A 25826-nucleotide genomic window follows, 5' to 3' on the forward strand; every position below is an offset into this window, starting at 1 on the left:
AAACCATCTCTAGGTCCAGCACTGAACTTGAGTGCACGTAACGCATTACGTTTCTATCTCCAGTTCAATCTCTGCATTTTAGATGCGGTGAGAACTTTAAACACAAAGGCTAAGTTTCATGAAATCTATCCAGTCTGAAATTTGTTTACACTAGATATTAACTTGCTTACTGAAAAACTGAGGTGTTATTCATTTACTGAAAAACATTCATAGAGCACCTTTTGGATGCCAAGCATTGGGTCTACACTGTGTCAGGGAGTAAAGACATAGAGACAAATGAGAGAGCCCCTCACCTCTGCTCCCACATGGCTCCTCCACGAAATCAAAATCTAATGGACTTTGAAGTTCTCAGCTTCAAAATGCTAAGAAGAAAACTGCCCAGCCAAATCTACTAGTTCTATTAAAGCATGTAACACAAATATCAATATCATACATCTTACCCAGATAGTTTGATGTCTTGATAAATAACCATGGCGACGATATATTGTCAATATTTTAAAGTTGATATCTCGTAGGCAACTGAAGCCAAAAACAATAAGGAAAAGCTTGCCCACTTCATATAATTTCACTTCTGGATGTGGAGCACATGTTTTAAACATGAATCCATCACCAATTCTTCACTAATATTTTTTGTTCAGGTTCCTTCCACTTCCTTCTATAAAATATATCTTCCTTCATACTTTTCCAGCAACATCCATCTTGAAGGTGGTCATTTTCCTTCTGGACCCCACAACAAATAAGCGTCGTCTCACTTTCAGCAAAAGACAGCTCTAACCAATCTGAAACACCCCTTTTCCTCAAGCTCCTCACTTTCCCGATAGCTGTCAGGGAAACATCAGCTCGCCAACCAGATGGAGCACAACAGCTCTGAACTACTCAACCTCTCCTCAGCTTCCTCTACTCACTCTCTCAGCTCTGAACTACTCAACCTCTCCTCAGCTTTCTCTACTCACTCTCTCAGCTCTGAACTACTCAATCTCTCCTCAGCTTTCTCTACTCACTCTCTCAGCTCTGAACTACTCAACCTCTCCTCAGCTTTCTCTACTCACTCTCTCAGCTCTGAACTACTCAACCTCTCCTCAGCTTTCTCTACTCACTCTCTCAGCTCTGAACTACTCAACCTCTCCTCAGCTTTCTCTACTCACTCTCTCAGCTCTGAACTACTCAACCTCTCCTCAGCTTTCTCTACTCACTCTCTCAGCTCTGAACTACTCAATCTCTCCTCAGCTTCCTCTACTCACTCTCTCAGCTCTGAACTACTCAACCTCTCCTCAGCTTTCTCTACTCACTCTCTCAGCTCTGAACTACTCAATCTCTCCTCAGCTTTCTCTACTCACTCTCTCAGCTCTGAACTACTCAATCTCTCCTCAGCTTCCTCTACTCACTCTCTCAGCTTTGCTCCACACACACCCCCTGACCTACTCACCACACCTCTGGTCACACATTCACTCATTTATTCAAAAGACAGCACGATCGCTGGGTCGTGCTCAGTCACCCAGTTATGTCTGACTCGTTGCAACCCCATGGACTATAGCCCACCATGCTCTCCTGTCCATGGGATCTTCCTTCCTTCTCCAGGGGATCTTCCTGACCCATGGATGGAACCCGGGTCTCCAGCTTGGCAGGTGGATTCTTGACCACTAGCACCACCTGGGAAGCCATAATGCTGCTGCTGCTGCTGCTGCTAAGTCACTTCAGTCGTGTCCGACTCTGTGCGACCCCATAGATGGCAGCCCACCAGGCTCCCCCATCCCTGGGATTCTCCAGGCAAGAACACTGGAGTGGGTTGCCATTTCCTTCTCCAATGCATGAAAGTGAAAAGTGAAAGTGAAGTCGCTCTGTTGTGTCCAACTCTTAGCGACCCCATGGACTGCAGCCTACCAGGCTCCTCTGCCCATGGGATTCTCCAGGCAAGAGCACTGGAGTGGGGTGCCATCGCCTTGTCCGGGAAGCCGTAATAGGGCACGGTAACTACTGACCACAGGGCCATGTGCTAGACATGCTGTCATAGTGTATGTTCATAAAGGGGTACACGCATGCACATGTATGGTCTCTACACTCACGGCATTTACCCCCTGGTTGGACAGCTAAGACAAGTTAATCCCATAATGATCACACAAGGAGATCTGTCATAGTGTATGTTCATAAAGGGGTACACGCATGCACATGTATGGTCTCTACACTCACGGCATTTACCCCCTGGTTGGACAGCTAAGACAAGTTAATCCCATAATGATCACACAAGGAGATCTGTAAGTGCCATATGAGTGATACCAGCCAAACTCTAAAGAAGTGAGGAGTGGGGACTTCCCTGGTAGTCCAGTGGTTAAGACTACTGCACCCTTCAGTGCAGGGGGACATGGGTTTGATCCCTGGTTGGAGAGCTAAGATCCCACATGCCTCATGGCCAAAAACCCAAAACTTAAAACAGAAGCAATATTGTAACAAATTCAACAAAGACTTTTAAAATGGTCCACATTAAAAAAAAAATCTAAACAAAGAAGTGAGGAGTGATTGCCTACTTCTGGCTTGATCATGAAGACTTTCAGAAAGAGGTGACATATGGTCTGGACACTGGAGGATGAGAAGGATCTGGAAAAGTCCAGTTGCAGGAGAAAGGGCAGCTCACAGAGCAGGAGGCACAGGCTTTTAACCAGAAGGCTATTTCACACTCAGTGTACAGCAGTGGCCTGGGAGAACTGGAGAAGAGTCTATGGAGAAGGCAGGAAGAGGACATTTGGGATCGGCCTGGGAAAGAGTCAGAGTTGGGCTCTATCAGGTAAACGTCTGGGTTATTTCTCCAGTACCTGGATGCCTACAGCTCTCTACCCAATTCCTCCAGCAATGTGCCAAACGCCATACTTGTAGAGTTAATAACAATGGTATTATAGTACAGCGCCACAAATCAGAGAAAGCACTGCTGGGTCGTCTACAACTATGATCTTCCAACAGGTATGCAGTGAACACAGAGAAAGTTACAACAGAGCTAACATGCGCATAGCACTTACGCTGTGCCAGACATCACTTTAAAGTCAGGCAATCCTCATGAATCTACACGGTAGGCAGTACTATCAGTGCCCCCACTTTACAAATGGAAAGGAGAAAACTGGCCCAGAGAGGTTAAAGGTTCTGCCCAAGGGCACCTAGCGACAAGCGGCAGAGCTTGGATCCTGACCCTGGCCACCTGACTCTCAAGTCCACATCAGACTGAATCCTCTTCAGAGACCTATTCACTGAACACCACTGCATCTGGGTTTATGTCAGTGAACGAATATACCTGCCTTGCTCTCTGCTCTCTTTTCTACTTACTCAGCAACATTTTATGGTTTTTGTTTTTGTTTGTTTTGGCTCAGCATTAGATACGACATTGTAGAGACAGGAACGCCCCCAAGACACCACGAAGCTATCAACACCAAGGTCATGCCACCATGAATCCTATGGCCAGTTAGCTCACTATCTCTTCTGTGAATACGCAAAACGAGGGGAAAGATTTAGATTTTCATTCATATAACAATATGGCCAGGCCTTAGCTGCACACACACACCCTACACGCCTTACCTGGAACCCCATATCTACAAAACATCCAAAGACAGTGCTCAAGCAGGCTGGAGACCTAGTGCAAGACCTTAGATATTCAAGAAAACAAACAGGTGGATGTTCCAATGGCTTCTAATATAATCTACCTCCACATTCTCAGACACTTTCCACAATAAGTATTAGACATTTCATTTTGCTCCACAGTTGCTCCACAAGTTACAGTTCTGGGATACACAAGGGACTCTCTTAGGCGCTTCTCCATATTGATAAGGAGAAAAGTGCATTTGTATATGGGTGTAAATATCTGTATGCATCATCTTTCCACTTCATATGAAGAATGTGGGAAGTGCAAAAGTAATCATTGTGGCAGTCAACCCTGCAAAACCAGCCTATCCCTCTTTGTTGTGCAATCCCCAGCTACAACCCCCTTTTCCCTTCTGCCCATAGCGCCAAGGTGCCAGCAGGACCAGTGGAGTGGAGTGCAGTGCCTTTGTAATACTCTGGGTATGCATGACATCAGCGAGTGGCCAGTATTCCCACTGCCGAGCTGACAGCACTTGCACTGGGAAGGAGCTTTTATGGTACTGACATTACTGTCCGTGCACCCAAATAGCATCACACAGGAGAGGAGCAGAGGAGATTTCAGGGTGATGAGCAATGGTGCTTGCACAGCATCCTGAACTATGAGGGGGTATGTCCCTCAGTCAAACACCATCTGCACGTCAGGGGCAGAACACACCCTCACCACCCAACAGTCCTCTTGCACTACTCACCTTTAGACACTCTGCCCACTAAGTCTTTACATTATGCAAAACATTCTCACCTATGTCATCTGCTTTGTTGGCTAAAATGGCCTGAGCATGAGGCAAAGCAGACCTCATGCCCCTGTTAATACCTTGCTCATTTGGAAGAGGCTCACGGCTTTCCCAGGTGTTACCTGCCTTCTTATCTGACGCTTCCCACAGCCTTGGGAAACTGACAGTGGTGGATACTACACATGAAAAACTGAGTTCTTAAGAAAGTTACGATCTTCATAATCGTGCATCACACTACGGCCCATGTCTTCCGATCCTACATCAGTAAAAGAGCACGAGGAGCCACGTGCCCACAGAAGGCTGCAGAAGAGCAGCAGGGTCACCCGAAAGCAGCCCCTGGCACACCTGGGAGCTGGCAGACGTGCAGACGCCAGGGCTACAGCCCAGCCTGTGAGAGCCAAACCCCAGCCCGTGGGAGGCTGCGGGCAGGACGCTTCCAGGGAGTCATCTCTGCACACTGAAGTCCAAGAGGCTCTGACACCGAGAATTAGAACGAACAGGGAAATACCTCTATGGACAACTGAATAGATACCATGTTCTGAGGGAATGAGTCAAAAGTAAACCCAGAGTCATGCTGTCTATGAAATAACATAAAAAAGCAGATAAGGAACAATAAGTAGATTATCTAAAATCAAAACACTAGAGTACTGGGTTGGCCAAAAAGTTTGTTTAGGTTTTTCTGTAACGGTGTACCGAAGGAACTTTATGGCCAACCTAATAGTGTGTGTGTGTGTGTGTTAGTGGCTCAGTCGTGTCCAACTCTTTGCAACTTCATGGACTGTAATCTGCCAGGCTCCTCTGTCCATGGAATTCTCCAGGCAAGAATACTGGAGTGGGTAGCCATTCCCTCTTCCAGAGGATCTTCCCGACCCAGGGATCAAACCCAGGTCTCCTGCATTGCAGGCACATTCTTTATTGTTTGAGCCACAAAAATGGGTAAAAAAAAAAAAATATTCACTGTCCAGTAACATACAGTGTCATGGGAAGGACATCTCATTTAGAGATTCAGCTGGTTAGCAGGTAATATATGTATTTAGTACTAAGTGTCAGAGGCAAAAAGCTCGTTCAATGCAGCATCTCATTTGCTCTTCACAAGAGCCCAATAAGGTAGGTATCATTATCCACAGATAATATATACACACAGGTGAAGGTACTTGTCACAGTCACGCTGCTAGTTAAATACCAAAGGGTCAGAAGTCCAACTAAGGTTCACCTCAAAAGCCATTTTTTTTGCAACATTAAACTAGATTGCTTCCCCAAATTGTACTAATCAAATACAATGCATCAATAGAATGTATTAGATGGCACACATTTTCAGTTTTCAATTAATAAGTCAAGTATTTCCAAGTCAAAGCCTCTTATAACTGTCAGTGGAATCTCCTAGGTCTATTTAATAGCCGGCTCTCACTGGCTACAGCAATTATTAATTTAGGCTGTCTGGAGCTGGTCCGCTTAATATGAACTTCTCCATCCAAGTTTAACAGTGTGCTGTCAACCCATGCCCCATAGCTGCAGGCCCACGACAGAACTGGGCTTTTAATTACCTCATGCTGATGGACGCCAGGGACAGTCACATCCAGCCTCTCTGCTGCCACACAAGTCTCCCGCGAGGCCCAGGGTGAACAGGGACAGAACGACTGCTGGAGCGCTGCCCCTGCGTCCCGGATCCTCAGTCACCCCTGGACTCCCAGCGCTGGACAGGACCACGAGGCTGTGCAGAAGTCTGAGGTGGCAACCGGCGCCCTAAGCTCACCCCTCCCAGCCCTCGGCCGTGCCTGCTGCCAGCCAGCCCTGGAGGGACCCCATCCCCTGGCCCTGGGGCCCCTGAGCCGGCTCGGAGTCTGCGAGACCTCGGCAGCAGCTTCCGAGAGGAACAACCTCATTCCTCCAGTCCATCCTAAGAGCCCTTCGCCTCATACAGACCAGCTGTCCGCGGGCCCCGGCTGGTACGCAGCAATGCTTTCAGCGCTGACGAGGATAGAACCATTCCAAGTAACTGCTCTCCTCCGGGCATGGTGAGAAACCAAGTTCCACATGCACGGGGAGAGTTCACCATCACTCCAGGAAAGGAGTAAGGGGCTCGCAGAGAGGAGCAGGACAAGCCTTCTGTGACTGGGGAGGCTGGGTCCGTAAGGTAGGGAACACATCTGAAAAAGCAAATTGTTCAAATGCACAAATAGAAATACCCAAGGGAAAGACAAAAATATGATCCCGCTGGAGTTCTGGGTATAGACCCCACCCCCGCCAGAGCTGGAGTCTAGCGTGGAGCTCCACAACTCAAGGGAAAACTGCAAGATTTAACAAAGAACCACCACATTTGGAAAATGAAATCTAAAATTTCAGGCCAAGATGGTATCCTAATTTCTTCATCAATTTCCTGTGGAAAGGAACGACCTGATCGATGAGGTTTTACAGCATTACTGGAAACCAGACATAGAATGTCCAGGGGTCTGTCTTCGGGAGGTGATGCAGGTAGATGACAGATGAGTGCCCGGGGTACTGCCTCGCCAGGCTCCAGATGCGACAGGAGGAAGTCTCCAGAAGAGTATGGGGCTGTCTCTACCCTCACCACCCCAGCCCCCTCCACTGTCGCCAAGACTAGAGATGCATGAAGGAAGACACATAAGTGACATTAAGTGACAGCCTGCTTGGCCTGCTCCTCACTGGAGACTGAAAACGCCAGCAGAAGAGGTCGGTATAAACCTCCTCTCCACTGGGCACCCGATCATGGCTCATTCACATTTATTAATGATGATAATTTGAAGATGGCATCTAATTGCGCCTAAAACCTTCAGTCACTAGTTTCACTGGGCATGAGAGTCAAAAGCACGCCTGGCTGCTAAGAGCCCCGCTGGCCCAGTTCACCACAGACACACTAAGAGCAGGCGGGGACTCACGTGTGGCTGCTCCCAGACTCTCAAAATCTCCATCTTCTCCAATCCCCAAAAAACTTCCATCCATCAGCCCAAGTCAATAAGCCATGAATTACTGAGCTCACGGAATACGGATCATGAATATGTATGCACATGTTTGGAAGACGAGATTCTCAAACAAATGGGATCCGCAGCGGTTTACAGGAAACCGGCACGTGTCTTTAAGAGAATGGCTGAAGTCAGTGTCCACATGTATACTGCTCAGACAGGGTTTCACCACACAAGAGATGGTGGAAAAATCAGTGTTTCTGGTGGGTTTTTTGCTTCTGTTTTTCCAAGTGCACTTGCATGGAATAATTTGCCGAACAAAACATTGCTGCTATTCTCTGCAAAATCCAAAGGTGCGGATGCTCTTTGAGGTCACGGTTATTGCAGCCAGCTCCTGTGAGCTGCCTGTGGAAAAGCATGGTGTGTCATTCTTTTTCCTTCCATCCATCCTTTACCTCAGCACACTCCTCTCAAGGTCTCAGCCTCCAACCATCGCGGTGAGCCCAAACTCCTGCCCTAATTCCCTCACAGTCTCCAAATAAAAGAGCCAAAATAACCCTCAGAACAGAATATCCAAGTTCACGAGACACTTGACGAAAACGACAATGCGAAGCCCAGCAGGCTCTTTGTGCGGCCCTCCCTCTCTTCTAACCCTGCCAGGTGGCGCTGAACCCACTTTTGGCTGCTCCTGCCAACAGTCCACTGGCCTCTCTCTCGCCAGCCCTGGGCCCCCAAACCACACACCTGGACAGACTCCCCTAAGCTGCTGACAAAGCCAACCAGCCTGCTCCGCTTCCGCTCTCGTCTGGGGCTCCTCAGTCTGATCACTACATTCCGGAAAAAACGGGGGGGGGATGGGGGGGCGGGAATCTCTCTCTATCTGCGGACCTTCTTCCACTATTATTATCCTCCTTTAACATTTATGAATCACCTACAATATACAGGGCACCATGCTAACCCCTAGAGTCGGGATTAGCACACTTTCTGCAAAGGGCCTGAAAGTATTTCAGGTTTCATAGTCATATACAGTGTCTGTCATATACTCCTTAAAAAAAAAGAAATCTTTAAAAAGCATAAAAAGTTATTTTTTAAAATTGTGGTAAAGTACACATAAAATCTGCCATACTAAGTGTACAGTCCAATAGTGTTAAGTATATTCATACTGCTATGCAACCAACATTGCCAGCCATCTCCAGAACTCTCTCCATCTTACAAAACTGAAACTCCATATCCAATAAACAATTGCCCATTCTCCCCTCCCCCTGCCCTGGCAACCACCATTCTGCTGTCTCTATGAATGTAACTGTTCTAGAATCATACAGTATTTGTCTTTTTACAACTGACTTACTGCACCTAGCATAATGTCCTCTGGGTTCATCCATGCTGTATAACAACGTGCTAGAATTTCCTTCCTCTTTAAAGCTAAGTAATATTCCATTGCGTGTACATACCATGTTTTTGGCTAATTAACTACCAGTCAGATCAGATCAGTCACTCAGTCATGTCTGACTCTTTGCGACACCATGAATCGCAGCACGCCAGGCCTCCCTGTCCATCACCAACTCCCGGAGTTCACCCAGACTCACGTCCATCGAGTCAGAGATGCCATCCAGCCATCTCATCCTCTGTCGTCCCCTTCTCCTCTTGCCCCCAATCCCTCCCAGCATCAGGGTCTTTTCCAATGAGTCAACTCTTCACATGAGGTGGCCAAAGTACTGGAGTTTCAGCTTTAGCATCATTCCTTCCAAAGAAATCCCAGGACTGATCTCCTTCAGAATGGACTGGTTGGATCTCCTTGCAGTCCAAAGGACTCTCAAGAGTCTTCTCCAACACCACACTTCAAAAGCATCAATTCTTCGGTGCTCAGCCTTCTTCACAGTCCAACTCTCATATCCATACATGACCACAGGAAAAACCATAGCCTTGACTAGACGAACCTTTGTTGGCAAAGTAATGTCTCTGCTTTTGAATATGCTATCTAGGTTGGTCATAACTTTCCTTCCAAGGAGTAAGCGTCTTTTAATTTCATGGCTGCAGTCACCATCTGAAGTGATTTTGGAGCCCAGAAAAATAAAGTCTGACACTGTTTCCACTGTTTCCCCATCTATTTCCCATGAAGTGGTGGGACCAGATGCCATGATCTTCGTTTTCTGAATGTTGAGCTTTAAGCCAACTTTTTCACTCTCCACTTTCACTTTCATCAAGAGGCTTTTTAGTTCCTCTTCACTTCCTGCCATAAGGGTGGTGTCATCTGCATATCTGAGGTTATTGATATTTCTCCTGGCAATCTTGATTCCAGCTTGTGTTTCTTCCAGTCCAGCGTTTCTCATGATGTACTCTGCATATAAGTTAAATAAACAGGGTGACAATATACAGCCTTGACGAACTCCTTTTCCTATTTGGAACCAGTCTGTTGTAGAGGAATGTAAAAACCATAGTTAACTCTCAGGATAAATAAAAACAGGCCACAGCCGAGGTCGTAGTTGGCAAATCCTGCTGTAGAGACACCAAAACCCACAACACAGGCCAGAGGTTCTGAAATTTTCTTAGTCTCTGGCACCTTCAGTACATCCATCATTTATTCACAGCACCCTGAAGCCAAGAGAAATACCCAACCATCCCATCTATTAAGTATTTACATCTAAACAACTTAATATGTTGTTAAATCCTAACAGCTTAACTCCTGCTGGGCAAACCTCAGAATCAGACTCAACACTGTCAGCCTCAGAAATTCCACCAAGATTTTCACATGATACTTGCTTTTAATCACAGCATCTGACAAAAACTCGGTTTGGCAAAAGTAGGCTCGGGTTGAAAGGTATGTATATTTAACGCCAGAGCTGACTTATTTCAAGTTAGTTAATCCACATGGTGTCTGACAGGCGTCACTGTGTTTCACTCATAAATGTAGGCAATTTACAGTGGGCTCCCCCTCCACCAAGGCCCAGGGTTCCTCGAAACACTGTTGAACTGCAGATAGAGGCTGTCCTAGGGGTTTTAGAGGTAAGGAAGCAGGATCAAATCCCAAGAACACGCTGAACGAGAGACAGGAGTGTCCAATGACCACACAGACACTGAGCCACGGATGCTAGAAGAGAGAGCCCAGAGCCCCCAAGTCAGGGACAGCTGAGGAGGGGGTGGGGTCTAAGCTGCCCCTTGCAGAGAGAGTGAGACTCGAGAGGAGAAGAGTAAGTACAGGAGAGGCCCCGACGCCAGAACCAGGAGGGTGTGAAGCAGGGACCTGGAGCTGCGTGCAGACTGATGAGACCTAGGGGATCAGTCACTCAAGGCTGAGAGGAAAGTGGACATTTAAAGGGTCTTCAGGGACTTCCCTGGTGGTCCAATGATTAAGAATCTGCCATGCAATGCAGGAGATGCAGGTTCGATCCCCGCTGCGGGAACGAGGCTCCCACATGCTGCGTGACAACTAAAGCCAAGCACCGCAACAAGAGTCTGTGCGCCACCACAGTGAGAGAGCCTGCGTGAGCAATGGACAGACAGCGCCACCACAGTGAGAGAGCCTGCATGAACAATAAATAAACAGCCAAACGAATACACAGTTTTTTTTTTTTTTTTCTAAAAAAAGATGCGTTTCAGTAAACTTAATCTAGCAGTTATGTGTGCGACAACCCGGAGAAAGAAGTGGCTGTGATGAGACCCACGTCGAGGTATGTGCAGAGGGTGACCCACAGGGACACTGCCGGGAGAAGAAGCAGAAGTGAGCAGGGTAACACAAGCATATGGGATCCAGGGAGACGGCACTGATGGACGCATCTGCAGGGCAGCAGTGGAAACACAGACACGGAGAGCAGACGTGTGGACGCAGCAGGGGAAGGAGCGGGTGGGACAGACTGAGGGAGTGACAGAAACACACACAGCACCAACTGGAAACAGACAGCAGGTGGGAATCTGCTGTGTGACTCAGGGAGCTCAACCCAGGAGGGCGGGTCAGGAGGGAGGGGTCCTATGCATACCTTTGGCTGATTCATGTTGATGTACGGCAGAAACCAACATAGTATTGTAAAGCAGTTATCCTCCAATAAAAAACAACAACAAAAAGAACCTTATGGGACAAGGCTGGCCTTAGATGAGGGAGGAGTATGAGAAGAGATTCAGGAATAACCAAGGCTTGTAGACCAGGCAACTGGGGGGAAATGGTGTCACTCCCACCAAGGAGGCGCACAGAGGCTATCCTAAGGTGGCCAGGGAGAAACAGATCATATGAGCGTGGCTTTGACAGTCTAAGTCTGAGGGCGCAGCAGGTCACTCAGGCAGAGATTCAGCTGGTAGTTGATCCCGGCTGATCAGCTGAGCCCAGGCCCTGGGCACGCCCCCATGTAAGGCAGAAAAGGAGAGGAGTCAGACAGACTAAAGGAGAACAGGAGGCTCTGAAGGGTGGAGGTCAGAGGGAAAGCAGACAGCTCCGGTCTAGGAGTCAGAAGCCTCAGGTTTGTAAATAAAGTGATTCTTTAAAATTCCAATATTTTAAGCAAATGTTTACAATGCATTTAATGACTTGGCTTCCCTGAAGGCTTAGCAGGTAAAGAATCTGTCTGCAATGCAGGAGATGCAGGAGAGGTGGGTTCAATCCCTGGGTTGGGAAGATCCCCTGGAGGAGGAAATGGCAACCCACTGTATTAGTCTGGCCTGGAAAATTTCATGGACAGAGCAGCCTGGTGGGCTACAGTTCCAGGAGTCGCAAAGAGTCAGACACGACTGAGTGACTAAGCACAATTACCTGGCAAGGGGAACACCAGCGGTTGTACCTGGGGAGCAGCGATGCGGAGGCGAGTGTAGATGTGTGCTGACCACTCCCATGTTCCCGTCTGCAGCTACTCTTTTCACCCTGCTCTGTATGCGCCACTTTTTTCTCCAGGATTCCCTTGCCACCTGGATTCCACTTGGGTTCACCCAGTGGAGACCAGGCGATGACAGGGAGGAAGGAGAGTGAAGTTGGACTATCTCCTGACTCCATCATAGACTGGTTGTAACCCACATCCCAGGATCCTGGTTCTCATCAAGGGGCCCTCTCCATTCAGCCCTCCGATCCTCCAAACCTTCAGTCCCAGGGCGGTAACCATGGAAATGCCCAGAATACGGCCACAAATTCTTCGACACTCTTTATCATCTCCCATTGAAAGTGGGCAGACTTGGCGACTACTGTGAACAATACAACAGGCAGAAGTGACATCACTACAGAGTCCAGGCTGGCTGCTTCTACTGAGGGATGCGAAGGCAGACCGGTCCCTGGGAGCTGCAGGCCTCCTCTGATGGCTTTTCTCATATCGCACAGAAGTCTCGGACACTCCAGCCAACCTCTGCCTCCTCCCTTCACCCAGGCTCAGATCTGCAGCCTGACAACTCGCCCAGCCCTCCCCATCTCTCTTCCTGCTTTCTCTCTCACAAGCATTTCCCCTAATAAAACCCTTGAACATGTAATTCCATTGTGGCATCCTCTTCTCTGAGGACCCAGACTAATATGACCATCCCAATAAATGTTTAGGCTTGAAAACTGAGCTTTGATATATTAAACATACAGACAGAAACAACAGAACTTGCTCTTGCTGAATAAGGGCGGTCCCATTAATCAAAGGTCATGAATAACCAGCTTTAGACAATGTGATGTCGGTATCTGTGGCTGGATCTAATTCCTAAATGAACCGTATTAACATGGTATCATTTTCTTTAATATGATTTTTACAAAGTATGATTTTTACCCATCTCCAGAAATGGGTCCTTTCCCAAATGTCCAAAATAGGCTCGAATCCCTTATCCAAAACCCTGGAAACCATGTGTATTTTGTAATCCAAAACTTTTCAAAAAGTAATATATACAGACATCTGTCATATCTGACATAACAAACCAGCAGGTCCAGGGCAAAACTCTATAATCATATGTTAATATGTCTTCCATGAAACATACAAGCTAATGTTTGTATATAACACAAGTGATATAAAAATGAATAACCTTGAGACAGATCAGGTATGGGTTTGCCACCAAATGAGTTCAGCAAAGGTCAGATTCTGAGAGTTAATTCTTAGGTAGGTTAATAAGGAGCTCAGGGCTCTCAAGAAGGAGAAAGGGACAAACTTTTTTTTCCTACATTCCTTTCCCTTAGTTACATAAGATGTTTTTTTCTTAAACTCTGAGTTGTTATGACAACAATCTTTAAAGTGTTTGTCTACAATGCGGGAGACCCGGGTTCGATCCCTGGGTTGGGAAGATCCGCTGGAGAAGGAAATGGCAATCCACTCCAGTACTATTGCCTGGAAAATCCCATGGACAGAGGAGCCTGGTAGGCTACATTCCGTGGGGTCGCAAAGAGTCGGACATGACTGAGCGACTTCACTTTCACTTTAAGACTAACTTTCTTTAAGCTAGTGATTACACAACAAAATAACTCATCTTGCTCAAGGGTATGCTTTTCCTTAAATTCTGTGCTAATGATTATAGAACAACAATGCATCCTGCTTGAGGACATGTTCCTCCTTAACAAGAACCTTCTGACTAATCCTGTCATCTTAAGATGTATGTTGTGGGAGTAGGTCTGGTAAGACCTTTCTATTGTTAATAACCAATTGAAAAAGTATATAAAGCCCGACCGAAACTACCGAGTAGGGCACTCTCTGCCCCCTTCTGACATCTGTGTCAGAAGCTTTCTCTATTCCTTCTGCACTGCAATAAAACTTTTGTCACAGGAAGCTCTGAGTGCCTGAAGCCACGTCTCTTGTCCCAAAGCAAGCAAAACCCTCTCCTTCCAAGAGCGTGAATCTGACACCGTTCACCATAAGCTATCTATTGTAACACCATATGGAGCTTTCGGAACTTCTTGAAGTTTGGAGAGTGAATAAGGGATTATGGGCCTACACACACACACACACACACACACACACACACACACACACACACACACTCTACAGAAAACTATGCAGATACTCCTTTGCCCCAACACAGAAGAGTAAGCGGCCACCCCACAGCACAAGATAAAGACAGCACAGAGACAGCATATGCAAAGGCATTTTACACATGTGCAGAGTGGGGAGAAGACAGGAGGAGATGCTCTTCACTTGTCAAGATTCCCAGCAAACCCCCCCGCCCCCGCCACCTTTTGCTACCCTCTACAAAGCGTCTGCCCGCAATGCAGGAGACCTGGGTTCGATCCCTGAGTCGGGAAGATCCCATGGGAAGGAAATGGCAACCCACTCCAGTACTCTTGCCTAGAAAATTCCATGGATGGAGGAGCCTGGTAGGCTACAGTCCATGGGGTCGCAAAGAGTCGGATACGACTGAGCAACTTCGCTCACTTCACCCTTTGTAATGACTTCATCTCTGGTTAAGAAATGCAGTGGAAACACTGTGAGTACTGACTGTGAGGCAGGAAAATTTTTAAACCTAAATGTATTTATACTATTTATGAGACTATTTATGAGACAGTGGGAGTAAGTTCACCCCTGCAAACTGCCACCATTGAGGGAGGAAACTAAAATGTTAGACATAAATTGGGAGCTGAGAGAGTCCACGGGCAAAATTTATTTAGGATATTAAAGAAGGCTCAAAGCGAGGGACACACACGGAGCCTGTCCAGGAGACCTGAGACTTCCAGGTGTCCCTGCTGTGTCAAAGGCAAGGACACGGGCTGCGTGTGCTCCCACGGGGACCCCCTCAGAAACACCGAGCTCTGGTCTCCGCGCCCCGCTCCGAGCCCGTCCTGCTGCCCCTGAGAGGCATCAGCCACCACACAGGGAGCTGAGAGCCAGTGGAGGGGCCCTTCACCTCCCCCTGCGCCCTGCTTCTTCCTAAAACTTCTCATTCTACACGATAAAAACACAAACAATGAAAAATGGAGAGCAGGGAGGAAAATAAATTAAGAAGGAAACACTCTCCCTAGTCACTAAACAGCCCTGGGAGAAACGGTCTGCAATGGATAAATGTTAAGGAATTTTTCAGGGACAGAAATTCAGCCTAATATAGTCATGTTCTCTTTGTAATTTACATATTCAGCACTGACTGCTTCTTTCCACAATAAGCATGTATTAATAACTTGATGATTTTTACGTCCCATAGTTTAATTATGGGCATAATTGAGAACAATATTAGTTCATATGTGTAAGTGCTTTAATTTTCCCCTATGAACCACTGTCTGGAAATGTACTGAGTGTTCAACATTTTAACAAACATCATTCCGTACATGTGCTGTTTACTCAGCCTCCCAGGTCTAAGGTTCTGTGCTCAGCACTGGAGATTCCCCAGTAAACAAAGCAGGGGTGAACCCTACCCTCAAGAAGCAGGCAGAGCACTGTGGAGACGTCACCCGAGGTCCGCACTTTGAATAATTTAATTCCACTTGTGCTATGAAGGGAAGGCACTCAGAGACCAGTCAGAGCTTCCTAACAGCTCTCTGAGGCGGATCTCAACCTCGAATGTGGATAAAGAGCTATCATTAATATTTGCAACTTTAAGGTATGCTAATTAAAATAACATAAAATATCCTAGACAGATAACAATTACGATTATAACTACAGTAAGTCCCCTATCTACGAACAAGTTCTGTTCCGAGAGCACATTCCGAGAGCACGTTCCTTAAGTTCAATTTGTTTGTAAATCCAACAAAGTCAGCCTAAGTGAAAGTGAAGTCGCTCGGGCGTGTCCGACTCTTTGGGACCCCATGGACTGTAGCCTACTAGGCTCCTCTGTCCGTGGGATTTTCCAGGCAATAGTCCTGGAGTGGATTGCCATTTCCTTCTCCAGGGGATCTTCCCAACCCAGGGATCAAACCTGGGTCTCCCACATTGTAGACAGACGATTTATCGTCTGAGCCACCAGGGAAGTCAGCCTAGGTACCCAACAAACACAACAGTTATATAGTGCTGTACTGTAACAGCCTTATAATAGTTTTGCACAAACAGTACAGAAAAAACAAACACAAAAAGTAAACACTTTTTATCTTACAGTACAGTACAGCAGTACAGGACAACATACAGGGGTGCATTTTCATCTTTGAAAGATTGCAACTGAAGCTTCATACATAGAGGATTTACTGTATTATAATAATGACTTGGGAATTTATTTAGTATCAGCCAATGAGAAAAAAGATGACAATAAATGAGGAAGAAAGTCTAAATGTGCGAGACAGTATGTGAGTAACTGTTGTTGTTTAGTTGCTAAGTCGTGTCCAAACCCGAGGTGTCAGGGACTGTAGGCCGCAAGGCTCCTCTGTCCGTGGGAATTACCGGGCCAGTATACTGTGGATAATTACTGCCAAGGAATTTTCAGGGCACCATTCTATTTTCCCATAAAGGAAAATTCTTCCATGAAGAGGCTTACAGACCTTCAACACAGGACACCCAGCCCTCCACGAGAAGAGCAAGATATTTAACAGAAAGATAACATGGAAACAGATACAAGATACAAGATATTATTTCTATAATACAATACTTCTGAACACGGAAGTAACACAAAAGCCCTAGTCAAACTAGGTACGCTGTTTGTTTTGGAAAACACCTCCCTGTGCTCAAAAGGCATTGCTGCTGCTAAGTCGCTTCAGTCATGTCCGACTCTGTGTGACCCCATAGATGGCAGCCCACCAGGCTCCCCCGCCTTGGGATTCTCCAGGCAAGAACACCGGAGTGGGTAAATGGTGAGAAAGGGGAACATCTTCCATCGAGACCTAAAGCTCTAAACAAGAACGACCACCAGCATCACAGCCAAGTTTCAAAGTCGCCATGCGCAGGTGTTCTTCAAAACGGACCATCAGACCCACAAGAGTGAGCATGTCATCAAAATGCATATGGTAGGTTGCTTCTTGCTTCTCTCCCTGCCAGGGCTGGTAATTAAATAACTTGACAAAGATCCTCCAAATTAAATACTTATATGTCTCTTTACTTAGTAAGGCAAAACTCTTTAAAATTAGAATTCTAGGTCCATGGATGTCTCTTGACATCTCACAATAGAAAATATATCCATTGATTCATTACATAAAATGAGAGAATCATAAGTGGTGTTGGAGAACACTCTTGAGAGTTCCTTGGACAGCAAGGAGATCAAACCAGTCAATCCTAAAAGAAATCAATCCTGGATATTCACTGGAAGGACTGATGCTGAAGCTGAAGCTCTAATACTCTTGCTTTTTTGATGATCCAATGGATATTGGCAATTTGATCTCTGATTCCTTTGTCTTTTCTAATTCCAGCTTGAACATCTGGAAGTTCATAGTTCACATATTGTTGAAGCCTGGCTTGAAGAATTTTGAGCATTACTTTGCTAGTATGTGAGATGAGTGTAATTGTGTGGTACTTTGAACATTCTTTGGCATTGCCTTTCTTTGGGATTAGAATGAAAACTGACCTCTTCTAGTCCTGTGGCCACTGCTGAGTTTTTCAAATTTGCTGGCATATTGAGTGCAGCACTTTCACAGCATCATCTTTCAGGATTTGAAATAGCTCCACTGGAATTCCATCACCTCCACTAGCTTTGTTCATAGTGATGCTTCCTAAGGCCCACTTGACTTCACAGTCCAGGATGTCTAGCTCTAGGTGAGTGATCACAGCATGGTGATTATCTGGGTCGTGAAGATCTTTTTTGTACAGTTCTTCTCTGTATTCTTGTCACCTCTTCTTAATATCTTCTGCTTCTGTTAGGTCCATACTATTTCTGTCCTTTATCGAGCCCATCTTTGCATGAAATGTTCCCTTAGTATCTCTAATTTTCTTGAAGAGATCTCTAATCTTTCCCATTCTGTTGTTTTCCTCTATTTCTTTGCATTGATCACTGAGGAAGGCTTTCTTATCTCTCCTTTCTATTCTTCGGAACTCTGCGTTCAAATGGGTATATCTTTCCTTTTCTCTTTTGCCTTTCACTTCTCTTCTTTTCTCAGCTATTTGTAAGGCCTCCTCAGACAATCATTTTGCCTTTTTGCTTTTCTTTTTTTTTTTATATGCTGACTTTCTGCACAAAGGTTTCTTTTTATTCATAACATAGGCAAAGTTATTTAAGTCAATACATTTTTAAGGATTTTCACACATTCTGATTCTTTCCACTGCCAATCACCATAGCTCCTCCAAGGTTGTCATCTTCAAGGTAGCCCTTTCTAAAAGTTCTGCTCAATCCACAGCTGCGATGCTTGCCACAGTTGTTTTAGCTGGGCCTCTTCGATCTTCAGTGGAATTCACTTCAAAGTTTGCCACCTGTAATCTTCAAGATCCAATTTCCTCAAGCAGTTTACTATAGGATCCTGTTTAGGGTCAAGAGATGGGATCTGTCTAGTTCTTAATGACAACCATAGAAAAAAAAAGTATTAGTTACTATTGAAGATTCTGTCAAACTGACCAGTATAAGAAACTAAAAGGATACTGTATCAGTAGAAATACCAGGTCTAACATGCACAAAGCAAAAAAACCAATGATGCCAGATACTGAATTTATATCGCACTGTCTTTTGAACAGCCAGCAGGAACAAACTGCTGAATGCAGATACCATGCAGTGCAATGCTTTTCTTTTTCTTGAGGATGGTTTTGATCACTGCCTCCTTTACAGTGTCAAGAACCTCCATCCATTGTTCTTCAGGCACTCTGTCTATCAGATCTAATCCCTCGAATCTATTTGTTAAACAAGATGGTGGAGGAGTAGGATGGGGAGACCACTTTCTCCCCCACAAATTCACCAAAAGATCATTTGAACGCTGAGCAACTTCCACAAAACAACTTCTGAACCCTGGTGGAAGACACCAGGCATCCAGAAAGGCAGCCCATTCTCTTTGAAAGGAGGTAGGACAAAATATAAAACATAAAAAGAGGGACAAAAGAGTTATGGACAGAGACCTGTCCTGGGGAGGGAGTCGTGAAGGAGGAGGAGTTTCCACACAGCAGGAAACCCTCTCACAGGTGGGTCTGTAGAGAGTTTTGGAATCTCTGAAGGCAACATAACCAGGAGAAAAATAAAAAAGAAATTAATACACATCTAACTGCAACTGCGGAAAAGAGAACTTTCCTGCCAAAGGCTCTAGCCTAACAACCTAATCTGCAGCTCTGCAGCCTGGCCCGCTCACAGAACAAAGGATTGAGAGAATACCAAAGGAGAGCGAGCAGGCTGCGTACAGGCCCCTCCCCACCCAGAGGCAGAGAAGCAGGCTTGGGACAGGCCCCTCCCCACCCAGAGGCAGAGAGGCAGGCTTGGGACCACCAGAGCCCAAGGCAGGGGCTGCTGCAATCTCATCAGCGCCCCAGGGAAACCCAGTGGCAGGACTGGGAGGTGAGTAAGACACAGGGTCCACCTGGGACAGTGCTCGCGAAGCATTTGGTCACCTGAGCTGCTCAGACCTGGGAAGGGCACGGAACACAGGCCCAACCCTCAGAGACGGAGCCAGAACTCTGAGTGTCTCTTGTGGAGCTACCGGTCAGCAGTGGTCTGGGTGTGGCAGACCTGGGTATGGCATAAGCCCTCTTGGAGCTGCCAGAACTTACACAGGACTGGGGAAACAGACTATTGGAGGGCACAAAAAATAACCTTGTGCACACCAGGACCCAGGACAAAGGAGCAGTGACACCACAAGAGGCTGAGCCAGACAAACCCATGAGTGTCCGGGAGTCTCTGGCAGAGGCACGGGTCGGAGGTGGCCTGCTCCAGGGTCGGGGCACTGAGTACAGTGTGCCTGCAGGGGAACGTGTGAAGGTGTGAAGGAGGTCGCCATTATCTTCATTACCTCCACATAGCGTGGCCTCAGGTCAAGCATCAGGGAGGGAACACAGCCCCGCCCACCAATAGAAAATTGGATTAAAGATTTACTGAACTTGGCCCCTTATTATGAACTTATCATGAACTCCTTATTGCCAAATTCAGACTTAAATTGAAGAAAGTAGGGAAAACCACTAGACCATTCAGGTATGCCCTAATTCAAATCTTAACAATTATACAGTGGAAGTGAGAAACACATTTAAGGGACTAGATCTGATAGACAGAGTGCCTGATGAACTATGGACGGAGGTTTGTGACATTGTACAGGAGACAGGGATCAATCCCCAAGAAAAAGAAATGCAAAAAAGCAAAATAGCTGTCTGAGGAGGCCTTACAAATAGCTGAGAAAAGAAGAGAAGTCAAAAGCAAAGGAGAAAAGGAAAGATATACCCATTTGAATGCAGAGTTCCAAAGAACAGCAAGAAGAGATAAGAAAGCCTTCCTCAGTGATCAGTGCAGAGAAATATAGGAAAACAACAGAATGGGAAAGACTAGAGATCTCTTCAAGAAAATTAGAGATACCAAGGGGACATTTCATGCAAAGATGCGCTCGATAAATGACAGAAATGGTATGGACCTAACAGAAGAAGATATTAAGAAGAGGTGGCAGGAATACACAGGACAACTATACAAAAGAGATCTTCATGCCCCAGATAATCACAATGGTGTGATCACTCACCTAGAGCCAGACATCCTGGAATGTGAAGTCAAGTGGGCCTTAGGAAGCATCACTACAAACAAAGCTAGTGGAGGTAATGGAATCCCAGTTGAGCTATTTCAAATCCTCAAAAATGATGCTGTGAAAGTGCTGTACTCAATATGCCAGCAAATTTGAAACTCAGCAGTGGCCACAGGACTGGAAAAGGTCCGTTTTCATTCCAATCCCAAAGAAAGGCAATGTCAAAGAATGCTCAAACTACCGCACAATTGCACTCATCTCACACGCTAGCAAAGTAATGCTCAAAATTCTCCAAGCCGGGCTTCAAAAATACATGAACCATGAACTTCCAGATGTTCAAGTTGGATTTAGAAAAGGCAGAGGAACCAGAGATCAAACTGCCAAATCTGCTGGATCATCGAAAAAGCAAGAGAGTTCCAGAAAAACATCTACTTCTGCTTTATTGACTACATCAAAGCCTTTGACTGTGTGGATCACAACAAACTGTGGAAAATTCTTCAAGAGATGGGAATACCAGACCACCTGACCTGCCTCTTGAGAAATCTGTATGCAGGTCAGGAAGCAACAGTTAGAACTGGACATGGAACAGCAGACTGGTTCCAAATAGGAAAGGGAGTATGTCAAGGCTGTATATTGTCACCCTGCTTATTTAACTTGTATGCAGAGTACATCATGAGACATGCTGGGCTGGATGAAGCACAAGCTGGAATCAAGATTGCTGGGAGAAATATCAATAACTTCAGATATGCAGATGACACCACCCTTATGGCAGAAAGCGAAGAACTAAAAAGCCTCTTGATGAGGGTGAAAGAGGAGAGTAAGAAAGTTGGCTTAAAGCTCAACATTCAGGAAACAAAGATCATGGCATCCAGTCCCATCACTTCATGGCAAATGGATGGAGAAACAATGGAAACAATGAGAGACTTTTATTTTTGGGGGCTCCAAAATCACTGCAGATGGTGACTGCAGCCATGAAATTAAAAGACACTTACTCCTTGGAAGAAAAGCTATGACCAACCTAGATAGCGTATTAAAAAGCAAAGACATTACTTTTCTGACAAAGGTCTGTCTAGTCAAAGCTATGGTTTTTCCAGTGGTCATGTATGGATGTGAGAATTGGACCATAAAGAAAGTTGAGTACTGAAGAATTGATGCTTTTGAACTGTGGTGTTGGAGAAGACTCTTAAGAGTCACTTGGACTGCAAGGAGATCCAACCAAGAAGATCCATTCTAAAGGAAATCAACCCTGAATATTCATTTGGAAGGACAGATGTTAAAGCTGAGACTCCAATACTTTGGCCACCTGATGCAAAGAACCGACTAACTAGAAAAGACCCTGATGCTGGGAAAGATTGAAGGCAGGAGAAGGGGATGACAGAGCATGAGATGGTTGGATTGCATCACCAACTCAATGGACATGAGTTTAGATAAACTCTGGGAGTTGGTGATGGACAGGAAGGCCTGGCATGCTGCAGTCCATGGGATGGCAAAGAGTCGGACACAACTGAGCAACTGAACCTAACTGAACATGGCCCCGCCCACCAGAACAAGACCCAGTTTCCCCCTCTGTCAGTCTCTCCCATCAGGAAGCTTCCATAAGCCTCTTATCCTTATCCATCACAGGGCAGACAGAATGAAAACCACAATCATAGAAAATTAACCAAACTGATCACGTGGACCACAGCCTTGTTGAACTCAATGAAACTATGAGCCATGTTAGCTCAGAGGAGAGCTTAACAGAGAGTTTCAAGTGGCTACTACCTATGAAATCAAGTAGACACAAGAGTCAGTCCAGGTGCCAATGTTCATTTACACCAGCTTACTTGATATTCACAGGGCCCTACTCAAATGGATCCCGTCAGATGTAAGCTGTCACCATCATTAAGATCTGTAATTGACACTGGTAAGGAACATGAATGAAATGAGAAGGAAAATAAAGCGAAGTCACCACCAAGTCAATGATACTGTGTCTTCCTTCCTCGGCTTCTATCAGTTGTACAAGAAACAGACAAGAGATGACATCAGCCAATCACTGACCTTATGGAGAGCTGGAGCCAAGACTGGTACCAAGAATCCGTTGTAAATATAATTGACAAGCTGATTACGAATCAAAGGGTGAGCCACCTAAGAGAGAAACAAACAGTCATGAAAAAGACAATCTTTAGATCTTCTTAAAATCAAACCTGAATTCAAAAAGGAAATCCAAATGTTGGCCATTTATTTCATGGCTAAAGAATAACTGACACTTCAAACTACCATGTAATTCTTCCAGATGGTTTATCTCAGCATAAATAAATAGCCTGGACTTCCAAATTTTAAAACCAGTAATTTTAAATTTCTATTTGGAAAAAAAATGAAAAACATAATAAATAGACTGAATATGTACATGGGCTCATAAATTAAAGTCAACAAACTGGAATGGATAATTTTTGCTCCATAACTTCATTTATGTCCTATCTCAACTTGCGACTAATTTAAAAAAAATAACTGTCAAAATGGACAATTAAAACCATTCATCTTGTCAGCAGAAAAAAAATTCTCACTTTGAAATGCATTCTCTGATAAAATCATTTATATTGGGGAGGAAGGCATTTAGAAAATCTTTTCATAAAAAACAGATAATGCTAAAAAGCAGAAAACATTATCAGAGATACAACATTTCCTACATTTAACTTTCAAAATATATTTAGTATGGATAAGCCTTACTGACGTCTTTTATAAATACAATCATCCCCGGTATCTGTGGGGAATTGGTTCTGGGATGACCAGCCCCCACTGCCACAGTACCAAAATCTGTGGATGCTTAAGTCTCTTATAAATAAAAATGGCATAGTGTTTTCATATAATCTACACATGTCTTCCCATATAGTATAAATCATCTCTACATTACTTTATTATGCCTATTACAATACAAATAGTAACTACAATATAAATGCTAAGTAAACAGTTGCTGGCATACAGTAAATTCAAGTTTTGCCCTTTGGAACTTTCTGGATTCTTCTGGAAATACTTTCAGATCTGCTGTTGGTGGAATCCACAGCTGTGAAACCTTCAGGTGCAAAGGTCAACTGTAATCTTTTCAGTAGTACCCCCAAACAAAAAATCTTAAAAGTATATGGCTTCAGTCTCAGAATATGATATAAACTGTATCTCTGTTCTCAACCATGCCTGTTAGCTTTCTCCTTCTTTAAAAAAATAAAAACAGAGTCAAACAATAAAGTAAAAAGCAATTTCTAGGGAAGTGCGTCTAGATCTTTAAATTACTGATAATCTCACTCTCTGTGTACATTTGGGGAGAAACTAATAGTTCCATCTTTTTTATTTCCACAAACTTCTGCAAGAAAATGTTGACAGACTGTAATATTAAAGGAAAAAATAACTTAAGATGTAATCCATTTATCTTATACATAAATAAAATCTCCTTTGACTTAGCAATAAAAATGAGACGGAACTGAAGTAATTTACTTGCATTTTCTTCCAGAAGCTATTTTTTCATTTGGTAGATAAACAGATTATAACTAACATTTTCCCCCTTACAATCACCATAAAGAAATTTTATTTCTTAATAAATCTAGTATTAAGGTAATATTTGTCCTATATAGAAATAAAACATTTTTCAATGAAAACCTACTACACCCTTAAGTATATATATGATCTGATTTTTTACTGAAAACAGTAACAAGAAATTTGAAGGTAAAAATCTAATCAAAAAGCCAAATATACTTGAGTTCAGTGGCTGTTTTTCCCCCGAAGCAGGCCAATTTCAAAGCAAATTTAATTTGTGTTGCTAAGAAGATGCTTAACGTCTTCTAAATTCAATTGAGATAACAATATCCTTTATGTACTATGCACAATTAAGCAAAATAAAGTGTTTTGCTTTGTAGACTCCCAAGAAGACCTTGAAGTAAAAATGGTATAATTTGGAATACTTAGAAGCCTAAAAATATCTATTTAATGAGCCCAGCATTGAACTTACTTTTGTTGGTTAAGTGGATAATCAAAACAGAATTAACACTTTTTATAAGGAAGATAAAGAAAATCTACTCATTTTTTTTCTCAATTAAAACTTCCCCGAAACCTATAAACTAACATTTTTACTCATTCCAGGACATTCAATAGGCTTAAAGTAAAGCATCAGTGTTCCGCAAACGTTGACTGCAATAAGAGAAGGAACGCTGATGTGATCAGCTGACTCAGCAGACTCAGCATATCGTCTGTGTCCTGAATGGGCCGCGGCAGACCCTTGGCCGCTCTCACCTGGATGACGGCGTTGCAGAACTCCAGCGAGTTCATGAACTGGACGAGCGGCGGGAGCAGGAGCCAGTCGTCCCTCAGGAGGCAGTGCCACCCCTCGCCCTTCTCCTCCAGCTTGGTAGGCAGGGAGGAGTACAGGCCACTGAGCCCCGTCGCAAGCACCTGGTTCAGAAACAAAAGTGCAATCAGTACTTTCCCTGAGCTCTTCACCTGCAACTGTGGCTCCCACTCGATGCCTCGGCCGCTGGCCCAGACTGCACTTGCGCGGGATTCCCGCGTTAGAGGCTGTCGGCCTGGAGGGAACCCGGAAGGTTCCTGGAAGGAGGAGGGAGGAGGAACAGAAACACCGGGTCCACGGATACTACGGGTCGCTGACCTCTTCTGTGTCGGGCCGACGCTGGGCTGGGGTCGGGGGAGGGAGGAAGACAGACGCAAGATGAAGGAAACGTGGTTATGGCCCCCACGTGTGTGCAGGAGAGAAGCGAACTCAGCAACAACGTGTTCTATCACACTGCGCTGAGTGCACACCCAACACGGCCACAGCCCTGTCCATGGGGAGCGCCTGGGACTGAGGCGGCCGGGACAGAAGACGTCACGGGAGAACCACGAGCAGCTGGATGAGAAAGATCCCGGCAGCCGTGTTCAAGGTCATGACTGACACACGCATGTGGACACTTTAGATCTCCACAGTCTAGGAGAAAGTTAGATGACATGACATTTCAAGCTGAGCTAAAGAGGTCTAAACTGAAGCATTGGCAGTGGGGAGAAAGGAGAAAGGAAGTGCGGGCTCACAGGTTGGGTGGAGGGGAGGGTGCTCTGACTGAAGTACCCCCTAACCCAGTCTTAACCCAAGGTCGAGAGGTCCGCCCCCTCTGCCTGCTGTGTCCCTGT

The 25826-nt window shown here is 45.2% G+C and overlaps 1 protein-coding gene, 1 long non-coding RNA gene and 1 other non-coding gene across 9 annotated transcripts in view; 1 reads left to right on the top strand and 2 right to left on the bottom strand.

Moving 5' to 3' along the window:
* Positions 1-25826, bottom strand: part of FHIP1A (FHF complex subunit HOOK interacting protein 1A) — a 308399-nt gene that overhangs the window by 57227 nt on the left and 225346 nt on the right. For all 7 annotated transcript variants that reach the window (XM_070769004.1, XM_070769003.1, XM_070769002.1 and 4 more), the window contains 2 exons: positions 24939-25097; positions 22719-22805 (listed from right to left, as the gene is read on the bottom strand). In XM_070769004.1, coding sequence (XP_070625105.1) covers positions 22719-22805; positions 24939-25097 — 246 coding nt within the window. The remainder of the gene's footprint in view (positions 1-22718; positions 22806-24938; positions 25098-25826) is intronic.
* On the top strand, positions 9677-10842 carry LOC139176679 (uncharacterized). Its single transcript, XR_011561076.1, has 2 exons — positions 9677-10091; positions 10645-10842. It is a non-coding gene; the product is annotated as an uncharacterized lncRNA (long non-coding RNA).
* LOC139176911 (small nucleolar RNA SNORA8) lies at positions 18620-18756 on the bottom strand. The gene has a single exon (XR_011561378.1). It is a non-coding gene; the product is annotated as a small nucleolar RNA SNORA8 (small nucleolar RNA).

The sequence above is a fragment of the Bos indicus genome, chromosome 17 (assembly GCF_029378745.1).
Source record: "Bos indicus isolate NIAB-ARS_2022 breed Sahiwal x Tharparkar chromosome 17, NIAB-ARS_B.indTharparkar_mat_pri_1.0, whole genome shotgun sequence".
Lineage (NCBI taxonomy): Eukaryota > Metazoa > Chordata > Mammalia > Artiodactyla > Bovidae > Bos > Bos indicus.